The 13,662-nt window shown below is 52.6% G+C and overlaps 1 protein-coding gene across 1 annotated transcript in view; it reads right to left on the reverse strand.

The window, feature by feature from the left end:
* ATP12A (ATPase H+/K+ transporting non-gastric alpha2 subunit) overlaps positions 1-4,373 on the reverse strand; it is a 39,986-nt gene extending 35,613 nt beyond the window's left edge. The window contains exons 1-2 of the mRNA XM_009901343.2: positions 4,343-4,373; positions 3,220-3,398 (exon numbers count right to left, since the gene is read on the reverse strand). Of these exons, the coding sequence (XP_009899645.2) occupies positions 3,220-3,398; positions 4,343-4,373 (210 nt within the window). The remainder of the gene's footprint in view (positions 1-3,219; positions 3,399-4,342) is intronic.
* Positions 4,374-13,662: the final 9,289 nt, after the last annotated feature.

Below are 13,662 nucleotides of genomic sequence, written 5' to 3' on the forward strand. Positions count from 1 at the left end.
CCAGTGCTGCTCACCACAAGGATCTGTGCCTCTTTCAGAGAAAGAATTCCTCTTTGCAGGCCTCCAGCATTCAGTACCATAGGCAAGACCATAGAAGGCAAGGGTGTGGTGGGAGAAGGTGTGTGACAACAATCTTTGTCCTCGATTAACAAGGCAGGCTCTGTGAAATCACCAGCTTACAAGCCTTGTAGAAAGCAGCAGCAGGTTCTAACCACACTGGAAAAGGGTGTGGGAGAGGGAAATCTCAAGGCTCTTTCTCCTTCCCCTGCAGTGCCACCTCTGTGGTATCACTGACCTAATTGTCTGCCCTGCCAAAGTGAGATGCAGAAGCCAGGAACTGGAGAGATCTGACAATTGTTTTCACAGAGTGATTCACTGGATGAGCCAATTAAGTTGTCTGGGCTTTGGTTGCCCTTTGCAGACAGGAGAGGAATGTCACATCCCCAGCTGGCAGAGAGAAAACTGCCTGAGAGTGATTTGGCTACTAAGGGGCATGACTTGGGAGCATGAGGTGACCTCTGAAGGGGGCTCCAAGAAGGCTGGGGAGGGACTGCTCAGGATCTCAGGCAGGGATAGGACTGGGGGGAATGGAATGAAGCTGGAAGTGGGGAGATTCAGGCTGGAGGGGAGGAGGAAGTTCTTCCCCATGAGAGTGGTGAAGCCCTGGGATGGGTTGTGCAGGGAGGTGGTTGGGGCCCCATCCCTGGAGGTGTTTAAGGCCAGGCTGGATGAGGCTCTGGCCAGGCTGATCTAGTGTGGGGTGTCCCTGCCCATGGCAGGGGGGTTGGAACTAGATGATCCTTGTGGTCCCTTCCAACCCTGACTGATACTATGATACTATGATGGGCAAACTGGTGAGCTGTTCTGGGGGCTTCCTTGCCTTTGCAATGCCATCTGGCCCAGAAATAGCCTCTCCTAGCAGCTGCTCTCAAAGCAATTCAGAAAAGAGGTCAATGTAATTACCTCCACTTTTGTGATTGGGAAACTGAAACAGAGAGAGAGAGAGAGAGAGGAAGCAACTTCTCCCAGAGCAGCCAGCAGGTCAGGAGCAAGCCAGAAGGACAACAGAGGCTTCCTGGGCTCGGTGCACTGCCCATGAAGTGCAGTGCAGTTAGCTTGGGGAGGGATAAAACCCTGAAGTGCAGTGCAGTTACCCTGGGGAGGGAAAAAAAACCCTGAAGTGCAGTGCAGTGAGCTTGGGAAGGGAAAAAACCCTGAAGTGCAGTGCAGTGAGCTTGGGGAGGGAAAAAACCCTGAAGTGCAGTGCAGTGAGCTTGGGGAGGGAAAAACACCCTGAAGTGCAGTGCAGTTAGCTTGGGGAGGGAAAAACACCCTGAAGTGCAGTGCAGTTAGCTTGGGGAGGGATAAAACCCTGAAGTGCAGTGCAGTGAGCTTGGGGAGGGATAAAACCCTGAAGTGCAGTGCAGTGAGCTTGGGGAGGGATAAAACCCTGAAGTGCAGTGCAGTGAGCTTGGGGAGGGAAAAACACCCTGAAGTGCAGTGCAGTGAGCTTGGGGAGGGAAAAACACCCTGAAGTGCAGTGCAGTTAGCTTGGGGAGGGAAAAACACCCTGAAGTGCAGTGCAGTTAGCTTGGGGAGGGATAAAACCCTGAAGTGCAGTGCAGTGAGCTTGGGGAGGGGAAAAAGCCCTGAAGTGCAGTGCAGTTAGCTTGGGGAGGGAAAAACACCCTGAAGTGCAGTGCAGTTAGCTTGGGGAGGAAAAACACCCTGAAGTGCAGTGCAGTGAGCTTGGGGAGGGGAAAAAGCCCTGAAGTGCAGTGCAGTTAGCTTGGGGAGGGGAAAAAACCCTGAAGTGCAGTGCAGTTAGCTTGGGGAGGGAAAAACCACCCTGAAGTGCAGTGCAGTTAGCTTGGGGAGGGAAAAACACCCTGAAGTGCAGTGCAGTTAGCTTGGGGAGGGGAAAAAACCCTGAAGTGCAGTGCAGTTAGCTTGGGGAGGGAAAAACACCCTGAAGTGCAGTGCAGTTAGCTTGGGGAGGGAAAAACACCCTGAAGTGCAGTGCAGTGAGCTTGGGGAGGGAAAAACACCCTGAAGTGCAGTGCAGTGAGCTTGGGGAGGGAAAAACACCCCGAAGTGCAGTGCAGTGAGCTTGGGGAGGGAAAAACACCCCGAAGTGCAGTGCAGTTAGCTTGGGGAGGGAAAAACACCCTGAAGTGCAGTGCAGTTAGCTTGGGGAGGGAAAACACCCTGAAGTGCAGTGCAGTTAGCTTGGGGAGGGAAAACACCCTGAAGTGCAGTGCAGTGAGCTTGGGGAGGGAAAAACACCCTGAAGTGCAGTGCAGTGAGCTTGGGGAGGGAAAAACACCCTGAAGTGCAGTGCAGTGAGCTTGGGGAGGGAAAAACACCCTGAAGTGCAGTGCAGTTAGCTTGGGGAGGGAAAACACCCTGAAGTGCAGTGCAGTTAGCTTGGGGAGGGATAAAACCCTGAAGTGCAGTGCAGTGAGCTTGGGGAGGGAAAAAAACTCTGAAGTGCAGTGCAGTGAGCTTGGGGAGGGATAAAACCCTGAAGTGCAGTGCAGTGAGCTTGGGGAGGGAAAAAAACCCCAGTGGTGAAAGCTGAGATGTTTGGTACCAACAGTGGGGGCCAGGCTCCTTTATTTGGTGCTAATTGTGTAAGGCTCTATGCTCTGATCAGATGCTGGAGATTGTGGTAGTGTGAAGATTAAATCCTCCCACCACAGGTTGCCCAGGGAGGTGGTGCAGACCCCATCCATGGAGGTAGTCAAGGTCAGCCTTGATAGGGCCCTGAGCAACCTGATCCAGTTGCAGATGTCCCTGTTCAGAGCAGAGGGGGGTGGACAAGGAGCCCTTTGAGGGTCCCTTCCACCCCAATGGATTCTGGGATTCTGTGTCTAGATCTCCTGGGACCCTCTGGAGCAAAACGTTGTGCTTCTGCCCTTCCCTCTGCTCCCAGGCTGATTGTGCAGGTGGCAGTGCAGGGGAAACACTGAGCAGAGTTGTTCCACCGGGGGAAGAGCTCCCAGGGGAGCTGAGGTTCTGTGCTACTGGTGGCACAGATCAGCCAGAATCCCTCTTTCATTGTAGGCAGTAGTGCTGCACACTTCAAGAAGGTGGGGAAGGGAATCCTTCCCTGGCTTGGGATTTCCAGTGCAGCGTGAGATGCAAGTGCCTCACTCCAGGGGACTCGTTCAGACCAAGGGCAGAGGGAGTCCTGCTTAGGGGCTTGCAAACACTCACCAGGTCCAGCTCTTTCTTAAGCTCTTCTGCTTTCTTTTTCTTCTTGCCTTTTATGTCTTTGTACTTCTCATCTCCACCTCCAGCCTCTGTTTTCTCCAGCTCTTTTGTCCCATAGATCTCAACTGAGTAAACTTCAGACTTCTGTAACAGAAAGAAGGAGTTGGCACTGGTGGGAACAGCTGCTGGGACGTGGGGAAAGCAAGACAAAAATACCACCGCGAAGGCAAACTGACAGATCTGCTTTTGAGGGTTGCTTGGGGGTTGGTTTTGTTTCAGGCAAGCTACAATTTGCTGCCAGCTCTTTCTCCTGGCAACTTCAAGTTCTTGTCTTCTCCTGAGATCTCTCTCTCTCCACTGTCTGCTGCAGTAGTCATGGCCAGGTGGAAATTGCAGAGATCCCTCCAGGGATGTGCAAGATTTTGAGCACTTCATCATCTAACACAAAGTTCTCAGCATTTCCAGGGCATCTAACACAAAGTTCTCAGCATTTCCAGGGCAAGCCCCAAAGCCCAATACCAGCTCCAAGAAGTGTAAAAGCAAAAGGTTTTGAGAAGGGGAAAGGACAGAAATATCATTCACTGACAGTTTGCCTCTTCCTAGACCTTTCAGATACCTGACTTAGAATCACAAAATTGTCAGGGCTGGAAGGGACCTCAAGGCTCAGCCAGTCCCCAACCCCCTGCCATGGGCAGGGACACCTCACACCACAGCAGGTTGCTCACAGCCACCTCCAGCCTGGCTGCAAACACCTCCAGGCAGGAGGCTTCCACCACCTCCCTGGGCAGCCTGGGCCAGGCTCTCACCACCCTCCTGGCCAACAACTTCTTCCTCACAGCCAATCTCAATCTCCCCACTTCTACTTCTGCTCCATCCCCCCCAGTCCTATCCCTCCCTGACACCCTCCAAAGTCCCTCCCCAGCTTGCTTGCAGCCCCCTGCAGCTCCTGGAAGGCCACCAGAAGGTCTCCTGGGAGCCTTCTCCTCTGCAGCCTGCACAACCCCAACTCTCTCAGGCTGTCTGCAGAGCAGAGCAGCTCCAGCCCTCTGCTCCTCCTCCTGGCCCTGCTCTGGACACCTTCCAGCCCTTCCAGATCCTTCCTGTAATTCCAGACTTCAATACTTACTTTTCTTCTTCTTTTTAGTCAAAGCTTCCATGCTGTGGTGCTTTCAACCCACCACACATGCACACATTTCCCTTCCCACCCTGACACTGGCAATGGAGGCAAAGCACCATCCTGGCAGCCAAGGAGAAGCAAGTCTGCTGCTTTTCCCAGAGCCCAGAACCTGCAGGGAGTTAGCAGCCTCTTCGCTCCTGTTTGCCAGCCTAGCACTGAGCACAGCAAACTCTTAACCCAGGGAAGCTGCCAAACCACTGGCAAGGTCTTGGCTTTGATTGATAAGTTGGGGGTTGTGCTGTTTCCTAACCCTAACTTAATACTGAGGTCTGAAGGGCAGACTTCCTGTGTTGCTAATTTGGTCCCTTCCCTAATCATAACGTTCCAGATCCTAATTATCTTGGGATCTACATGCCAGGCCTTGGGAGAAACATTGGCTGACCCCATTTCAGAGGCTTCCTTATTGACTTCTTACACTTAGAGATGGAGCATCAGAGCTTCATGAGAGTCACACTGGGTCTCATCTGCAGGTGGTGGGACAGCTGAGCTCCTAAGCTGCTGCTGTCTGATGACAAATAGAACTAGAAGTGGGGAGCTTGAGATTGGCTGTGAGGAAGAAGTTGTTGCCCAGGAGGGTGGTGAGAGCCTGGCACAGGCTGCCCAGGGAGGTGGTGGAAGCCTCCTGCCTGGAGGTGTTTGCAGCCAGGCTGGAGGTGGCTGTGAGCAACCTGCTGTGGTGTGAGGTGTCCCTGCCCATGGCAGGGGGGTTGGGGCTGGCTGAGCCTTGAGGTCCCTTCCAACCCTTAGAGTTCTATGATTCTGTGACTGCATCCACACTCTGCAGGGTATTTGGACTCCTGCAGAGGTAGTATTTCAGAGGAGGTGAGAGTGGACAGCTTAATTACATACAGAGTAAAGCAGAGAGCTCAGGGAATGGAAGCAATAAGGGGGGGAAATAAAAGGCTTGGGACACCCTGCTCATGGCAGGGGGTTGGAACTAGATGATCCTTGTGGTCCCTTCCAACCCTGACTGATAACTATGATAATACTCTTTTGAGCTAAAAAGTGGCATCCTACCCTCAGCTGCCCTTCAGTTAGAGAAATGGTGAAGTCTTGATGGTGTTTCTTGAGGACAGGAAAAGCTAAGGGCTGCTGAGCTGTCTGGGGAGTCAAAAGTCTGCAATCCTTCTCCTGAAGCACTTGGATTTGCTTGATGAGGTCCCAGCTAAAGGAAGGCTGGTGCAGCATGTTCTATTTTTTTGGCCAAAGATTCACAATCTGGTTTTCTCTGTTGGGATTTGGGTTTTCATTTCACCTTCTTCCTTCTCCTCCCCCTCCTCCTCCTCCTCCTCCTCCTCCTCCTCTTCCTCTCTTGAACTATCCCACTCAAAAAAAATCTGTTCAGCTTTTCAGATCCCCCTCAAGCAGAGAGCCCAGGAGAGGAAGCAAGCAGCTAACTATGGTGAGAAGTTAGCAGATGGAGGAGAAGAATGAAGTTAATGGAGCTGGTAAAAGCTATTGATCACTGCTCTGCACAATCTCTCTCTAACCTTGCAAGTTTTCATCACAGCTCAGCTTTGGGCATTTGCAGGAGGAAACTGCTGAGCAGGAAGCCAACCAAGCCCTAGAACTCTTCCCCATCCATTCTGAGCTCTTCTCTTTTTAGGGTTAGAGGGGCATGTCTCAGTCATGGCACTGGGTGCCCAACAGTGTCCAGTGCTAGCTCCATTTTTCCCCTTAGCTCCTCTTCAAAGAGCTCATATTTACATTCAAACTTCAAATTAATGCTTCTCCTGCAGCCCAGGAAGTTCCACCTCAGCCTGGGGAGGGACTTCATTGCTGTGAGGGTGCTGGAGCCCTGGAGCAGGCTGCCCAGAGAGGTTGTGGAGTCTCCTTATCATAGAATCATAGAGCCACAGGATCATAGAGCCCCAGGATCTTAGAGCCACAGGATCACAGAGCCATAGGATCACAGAGCCTTAGGATCTTAGAGCCATAGGATCTTAGAGCCATGGGATCATAGAGCCATAAGATCATAGAGCCATAAGCTCATAGAGCTATAGGATCTTAGAGCTATAGGATCTTAGAGCCATAGGATCATAGAGCCATAGGATCATAGAGCCATAGGATCATAGAGCTATGGAATCATAGAGCCATAGGATCACAGAGCCATAGGATCACAGAGCCATAGGATCATAGAGCCATAGGATCTTAGAGCCATAGGATCACAGAGCCATAGGATCTTAGAGCCATAGGATCTTAGAGCCATAGGATCATAGAGCCATAGGATCACAGAGCCATACGATCAATATGCTTGGAAAAGACCTCAAAGACCCTTCCCTGGAGGCTTTCCAAACCCACCTGGATGTGTTGCTGTGTGATTTGCCCTGGGGTCATCCTGCCCCACTGATCTCTGGAGGTCCCTTCCAACCCCACCACCCCCACTCCAGGGGTCCAAAGAAGCTGCACACAAGCAGCTCTGTGAACACTGCACTCACCTTCACCATCTTGCTGAGTTTATTCCTGATGGAGCCAAACAGCCAAGCTCAAGCCTCTGGAGGACAAGCCAAAGCCCAAGGGGAGAATGAAGTGGCTCAGGGCAGGGGTGCAGGACAACCAGAAGCTGTAGTTCCCCCCTCAGCTGGCAAGCAGAGGTTAGCTGGAATGCTGCTTGCACTTCGGCATCCTCCAGGCGGGACGGGTTGGGTGTCCAGAGCCTGTGGAGAAAGAGCTCTGTTTGCTGGTGCTTTATAAATCAGCATCTTGTGCTGGCACTCCACCCCTCCCCTTCCAGGTCCAGCCCATCTTCTGTTTCACCTGTAGTAGGTGGAAAAATACCACAGTAATGGGCATGTGGGTTTCAGGTCAGATAGTTTCTAATTAGTCCTTTGTAGTGTTTGCTCACAGCTAGGGAGCAGGTGGATTATTCAGCTTGCTAGAAGCAAAGAGTTTCCTTCAGAGGCTTTCCAGCACTGGACTATTCAGTCTGGAGAAGAGAAGGCTCCAAGCAGACCTAACTGTGTTAGAGGCTTTCCCAGAACAGCAGAGCTCTCTGGTAGGTTGCTCCTTTTCTGTGGAAACCAGCTGAAAAACTTCTCTGTGTAAACCAGGGAGCACTTGCAGCCCAGAGAGCCAAGCAGAGCCTGGGCTGCATTGAGAGAAGCACAGCCAGCAGGGCCAGGGAGGGGATTCTGCCCCTCTGCTCCACTCTGCTGAGACCACAGCTGCAGCTCTGGGGCCAGCTCTGGAGCCTCTGTGCCAGGAAGGTTCTGGAGGGGCTGGAAGGGGTCCAGAGCAGGGCCAGGAGGAGGAGCAGAGGGCTGGAGCTGCTCTGCTCTGCAGACAGCCTGAGAGAGTTGGGCTTGTGCAGGCTGCAGAGGAGAAGGCTCCCAGGAGACCTTCTGGTGGCCTTCCAGGAGCTGCAGGGGGCTGCAAGCAAGCTGGGGAGGGACTTTGGAGGGTGTCAGGGAGGGATAGGACTGGGGGGGATGGAGCAGAAGCAGAAGTGGGGAGATTGAGATTGGCTGTGAGGAAGAAGTTGTTGCCCAGGAGGGTGGTGAGAGCCTGGCACAGGCTGCCCAGGGAGGTGGTGGCAGCCTCCTGGCTGGAGGTGTTTGCAGCCAGGCTGGAGGTGGCTGTGAGCAACCTGCTGTGGTGTGAGGTGTCCCTGCCCATGGCAGGAGGTTGGGGCTGGCTGAGCCTTGAGGTCCCTTCCAGCCCTGACAGTTCTATGATGCTATGATTCTATGACTCCCCTTGTGGTCCCCAGCTGCTGTGGCCATGCACAGTGGGCTAAAGGGAATCTGTGCACACTTTGACTTGCCTCTCTCCATGTCTACCTGTCCAGAGTCCATGAAAGTCAACCCCCTGCCCAGTTCTAGGTACCAACAGGGATTTGGTGGAGCAGTGCTCCTTGACCCCCTTCGCTTGGACTTTACTTTGAATTGGTATATGGCATTTATTATCTTTTTACCCTTCATGCTTACCTGAAAGGAGCACTTCCTGGTACATTCTCAGTAAGAGCACTTACCTGAGCAGTTATCAGCTTCCAAACATAGCAGTAATGAAATTTATGGCAGCTTTGGTCTGTCTCATCACTTAAAAGTAAACACCTTCTTCACCTCTGAAATTCAGCTGAATAGGAACTATGTCAAGTATCACAGCATCACAGATTGAGCTGGGTTGCAAGGAAACCTCAAAGGTCATCTTGTCCAACCCCACTGCACTCAGCAGGGCCACCTCCAACTGGAGCAGGCTGCTCAGAGTTCCATCAAGGCTGACCTTGAATGTCTCCAGGGATGGAGCCTCCACCACATCTCTGGGCAACCTGTTCCAGGATTTCACAACCCTCACTGTAGAGAACTTCCTCAAATCTGATGGCAGAGGGTTTATTCTTGACCCTTTAAGATTATTTTGGGGGGGTTAAGACTGGCTGGCAGAAGTGGCCTCTGGCTGTCAGACCTGGCCTCAGTGACCCAGGAGTTGGTCTTGTGCATTATATAATTCATAAGGCTCAAATTGCATCATCTGGGCTGCTGTGAGGTACCACAGGCACCAGCAGATGGTGACTCAGGTTGTGGTGAGATACAGCATGCAAAGGGAGATAACTAATGTTGGCTGTTTCCAGCCCTATGAACAAGCTGTTAGTGCAGGAAAGACAACCAGGAAACATAGTCTCATAGAGTTAAGCCAGTTGGAAAAGGCCTCCAAGATCACCCAGTCCAACCAGCAACCCAACCCCACCAGGGCCACCAAACCCTGGCCCCAAGGGCCATGGCCACAGGTTTCCTGAACACCTCCAGGCATGGGGACTCCACCACCTCCCTGGGCAGCCTCTGCCAATCCCTGACCACTCTGGCAGCAAAGAAATTGTTCCTCATCTCCAAGCTAAGCCTCCCCTGGCACAATTTCAGGCCATTTCCTCCCCTTCTCTCACCTGAGACTAGGGAGCAGAGCCCAAGCCCCACCTGGCTCCAGCCTCCTTGCAGGGAGCTGCAGAGAGCAAGGAGGTCTCCCTCAGCCTCCTCTTCTCCAGTAATTCAGTAACTAGCTTGATATTTACATAGAATAAACCAGGTTGGAAGAGACCTCCAAGATCATCGTGTCCAACCCATCAACCTATCCAACACCACCTAAACAACTAACCCATGGCACCAAACACCCCAGCAAGTCTTCTCCTGAACACCTCCAGTGATGGGGACTCCACCACCTCCCCAGGCAGCCCATTCCAATGGGCAATCACTCTCTCTGTATAGAACTTCTTCCTAACATCCAACCTGAACCTCCCCTGGTGCAGCCTGAGACTGTGTCCTCTTGTTCTGGTACTGGCTGCCTGGGAGAAGAGACCAACAGCTCACCACCCCCAGCTCCCTCAGCTGCTCCTCCCCAGTCCTCTTCTCCAGACCCTTCCCCAGCTTCCTTGCCCTTCCCTGGCCCTGCTGCAGCCTCTCAAGGTGCTGCTGGGAGCCAGCAGCCCAGAGCTGAAGGCAGCACTCCAGGGGTGGCCTCAGCAGTGCCCAGCCCAGGGGCACAATCCCTGCCCTGCTCCTGCTGCCCACAGCATTGCTGCTGCAGGCCAGGCTGCTGGTGGCCTTCTTGGCCACCTGGGCACCCCCTGGCTTATCTTAGGCCAGCTGTCAACCATCACCCTGCTCTAGCCCCTCAATGTCCTTGGAGTGAGAGGCCTGAAACTGAACCCAGGATTCCAGGAGCAGCCTCAGCCCTGCTGGGTACAGAGGCTCCATCACTGCCCTTGCAGGAGAGGAGGGGAGGGGAGGGGAAGGGAGGGGAGGGGAGGGGAGGGGAGGGGAGGGGAGGGGAGGGGAGGGGAGGGGAGGGGAGGGGAGGGGAGGGGAAGGGGAAGGGGAAGGGGAAGGGGAAGGGGAAGGGGAAGGGGAAGGGGAAGGGGAAGGGGAAGGGAAGGGAAGGGAAGGGAAGGGAAGGGAAGAAAAAATACCAGGTTGGAAAAGACCTCTGAGATCACCAAGTCCAACCTCTCATCCAACACCATCTGATCAACTAAACCATGGCTCCAAGTGCCTCATCCAGGCTCTTCCTAAACACCTCCAGGGATGGGGACTCCACCACCTCCCTGGGCAGCACATTCCAGTGGCCACTTTCTCTTTCCATGGAGAACTTCTTCCTAACAGCCAACCTGAACCACCCCTGGCACAGCTTGAGACTGTGTCCTCTTGTTCTGGTGCTGGGTGCCTGGAAGAGACCAACTTCCACCTGGCTACAGCCTCCCTTCAGGGAGTTGGAGACAGCATTAAGCTCTGCCAGGGGTACAAGCAGTGGTAGATTGACTGTTTCCAGACCCAATCTGCCTGTGCCTTTGTTGCCCAGAATCACAGAATCAGCTGGGTTGGAAGAGACCTCCAAGGTCACCAAGTCCAACCAAAGATTGTTCTATGTTGCTGGACCAGATACTAGAGCAAGTTAATCAAGACCAGGTCTGGTGCCCCCAACACAAGAAGGACATGGAACTGTTGGAAAGGTTCCAGAGGAGGCCACAAAGATGATCAGGGGGCTGGAGAACCTCCCCTGTGGGGACAGGCTGAAAAAGTGGGGTCTGATCATCCTGGAGAAGAGAAGGCTTCAGGGAGACCTCAGAGCAGCCTTCCAGTACCTGAAGGGCTCCAGGAGAGCTGGGGAGGGACTTTGGACAGGGGCTGGGAGTGCCAGGATGAGGAACAATGGCTTTGAGCTGGGAGAGAGGAGATTGAGACTGGAGATGAGGAAGGAATTGTTGAGAGTGAGGCTGGGGAGACTCTGGCACAGGTTGCCCAGGGAGGCTGTGGCTGTCTCCTCCCTGGAGATGTTCAAGTCCAGGCTGGATGAGGCCTTGAGCAGCTGGGACTGGATGATGTCCCTTCCAACCTAAATTGGTCTGTGATTACAAATGAGTGTATCTGACATCAGACTAGACTGCTGAGGCTGGAAGAGAGGAGATCTGTGAAAGGGAGAATGGATTTAGAACCAGAGGAATGCCTTTCAGGAGCGCAGGACCAATTCTGTTGGTCAAGAGTGGGCTACAAAGTGTGGAAACAGGGCCAGGATGCTTTGCTTCGTTCACTGGGAGCTGAAGGTGAGGAACAGCTGGTTGGGGGGAAACAAGAAGGTGTGTGACTCTCTCCTGCTGTGCACACACTTGTAAGAACAACCCCTGAGTGGTGTTTTCAGCAATGGTTTGTGATTGTTGGACGTTATCTGGGTCATTTGGGCAGGTTTTGCATCTGTCTTCTACAAATGATGACTGCTTCTGCCTGGGGGCAAACGTTGGAAATGCAAATCAGCCAGGCTACAGAGTTTGGCTGCGAAGGGCTGGGTGCAGCCCTGCTCTGGATGCAGCATTTGCAGCCACACGTCCGTCTTCGGGGCTGTGTAGCACATGAATTACACTGGGAGAGCCCCTGTGGATGGCACCACAGCAGAGGATTTACAGAGCACAGAGCTGCTGCTGACAAACCACTTGTCTTGAGCTGCCAGCCCCCGAGTGCAGAACTGATGGTTAAAAACGTTCTGGGGTGGAAATGTCCTTGGTTCTGCCTGCTGGGGGGATCGTTTCCCTGTGAGCTGCAAAGTGGCAGTGAGAAGTGCTGTGAATAATGCCCAAATCTCTTCTTCACTGTGAACCAGCAGACTATGGATCAACAGGAGAATATCCCACTGCTGGGGGGCTTCCTCTTTCATCCATCCTCCTTTATCCATCCTCCTTTATCCATTCTCCTTTATCCATCCTCCTTTATCCATCCTCTTTCATCCATCCTCCTTTATCCATCCTCTTTTATTCATCCTCTTTCATCCATCCTCCTTTATCCATCCTCCTTTATCCATCCTCTTATCCATCCTCTTTTATCCATCTTCTTTTATCCATCCTCTTATCCATTCTCTTTCATCCATCCTCCTTTATCCATCCTCCTTTATCCATCCTCTTATCCATCCTCTTTTATCCATCTTCTTTTATCCATCCTCTTATCCATTCTCTTTCATTCATTCTCCTTTATCCATCCTCTTTTATCCATCCTCCTTTATCAATCCTCCTTCATCCATCCTCCTTTATCCATCCTCCTTCATCCATCCTCCTCTATCCATTCTCACACAATGGCTTAGGTTGGAAGGGACCTCAGAGATCCAACCTCCCCACCATGGGCAGGGATGCCTCTGAACTAGACTTGGCTGCTCAAAGCCTCACCCAAACTGGCCTTGAAGCCTTACTCATTCTCCTTTATCCATTCTCCTTTATCCATTAATCCTTTCCTATAGAGGGCCTACAGAAAAGCTGCAGGAGAAAGGAGAGAGACTATTTATAAGGGTAGGTGGTGACAGGACAAGGGACAATGGACTGAAACTAGAGCAGGGCAGATTTAGATTGGACATTAGGAGGAAGTTCTTTACTATGAGGGTGGTGAGACACTGGAATGGGTTGCCCAGAGAAGTTGTGGACACTTCATCCCTGGAAGTGTTTAAGATCAGGCTGGATAAGGCTTTGAGCAACCTGGTCTAGTAGGAGGTGTCCCTTGCCTATGGCAAGGGGGTTGGAACTGGATGATCTCTAAGGTCCCTCCCAGCTCAATCACTCCAGGATTCTATGCTCCTTCTTAACAGTAATCATTTGCCACTGGCCTTGTGTTTTATCATTTGCCCCTGCTGAAAAGGCACAAGAAACAGAGCCCTCATGAGAACCTGACCTGCAGCTCTGGCCAAGTGCTTGCACACAGCTGAATGCTGCCAGTGAAGCACTTGTGCCCTGCTTTGGCAAGACCTGGCTTGTAGAGAGAGGAATATGCTTGGGTCTGTGCCAGGGAGCTGCAATCATCACGTGTGTCTCCTGTGTGTGTCTCAACAGCCACGGCTGAGCCCTGCTCAGGAGGTGAAATGAGTTAGTGTTGTTCTGCTTTGCAAACATCAGCCTAGCTATGTCCCTTCTGAAGGATGATGGTTCTCACACAGCTTCAGCAGGACTGGCACATTTTGATCCTCTACAAGGCAGCAGGAGAAGGCTTTGCTCTGACTCAACACACAAGGAGGACATTGCCTAACTTGCAGTGGGTGCAGGCTGCAGGTTGCCCATACCTCTGCTCCTGTTCTCAAACACATCCAGGTGGGGAAGCAAAGGTCTTGATGTTTGTGAGGGCTTTTGGCATGAGAAGGAGAACCTGATGCATTTGGTGTCTGCTGCCCCTTGCTGTGTGATTTCTGTCCCGGCTCTCTGGCATGCAGCAGGGCCCTCAGCAGCAAACCCGGCAGCCTGCAGCTCCACAAGTCCCTGCAGGCGCAGGGGTGGGTGCTGGATCTCTCCTGAGCTCCTCTGCTGCCAGGGCTTTGCT

The sequence above is a fragment of the Dryobates pubescens genome, chromosome 34 (genome assembly GCF_014839835.1).
Source record: "Dryobates pubescens isolate bDryPub1 chromosome 34, bDryPub1.pri, whole genome shotgun sequence".
NCBI lineage: Eukaryota > Metazoa > Chordata > Aves > Piciformes > Picidae > Dryobates > Dryobates pubescens.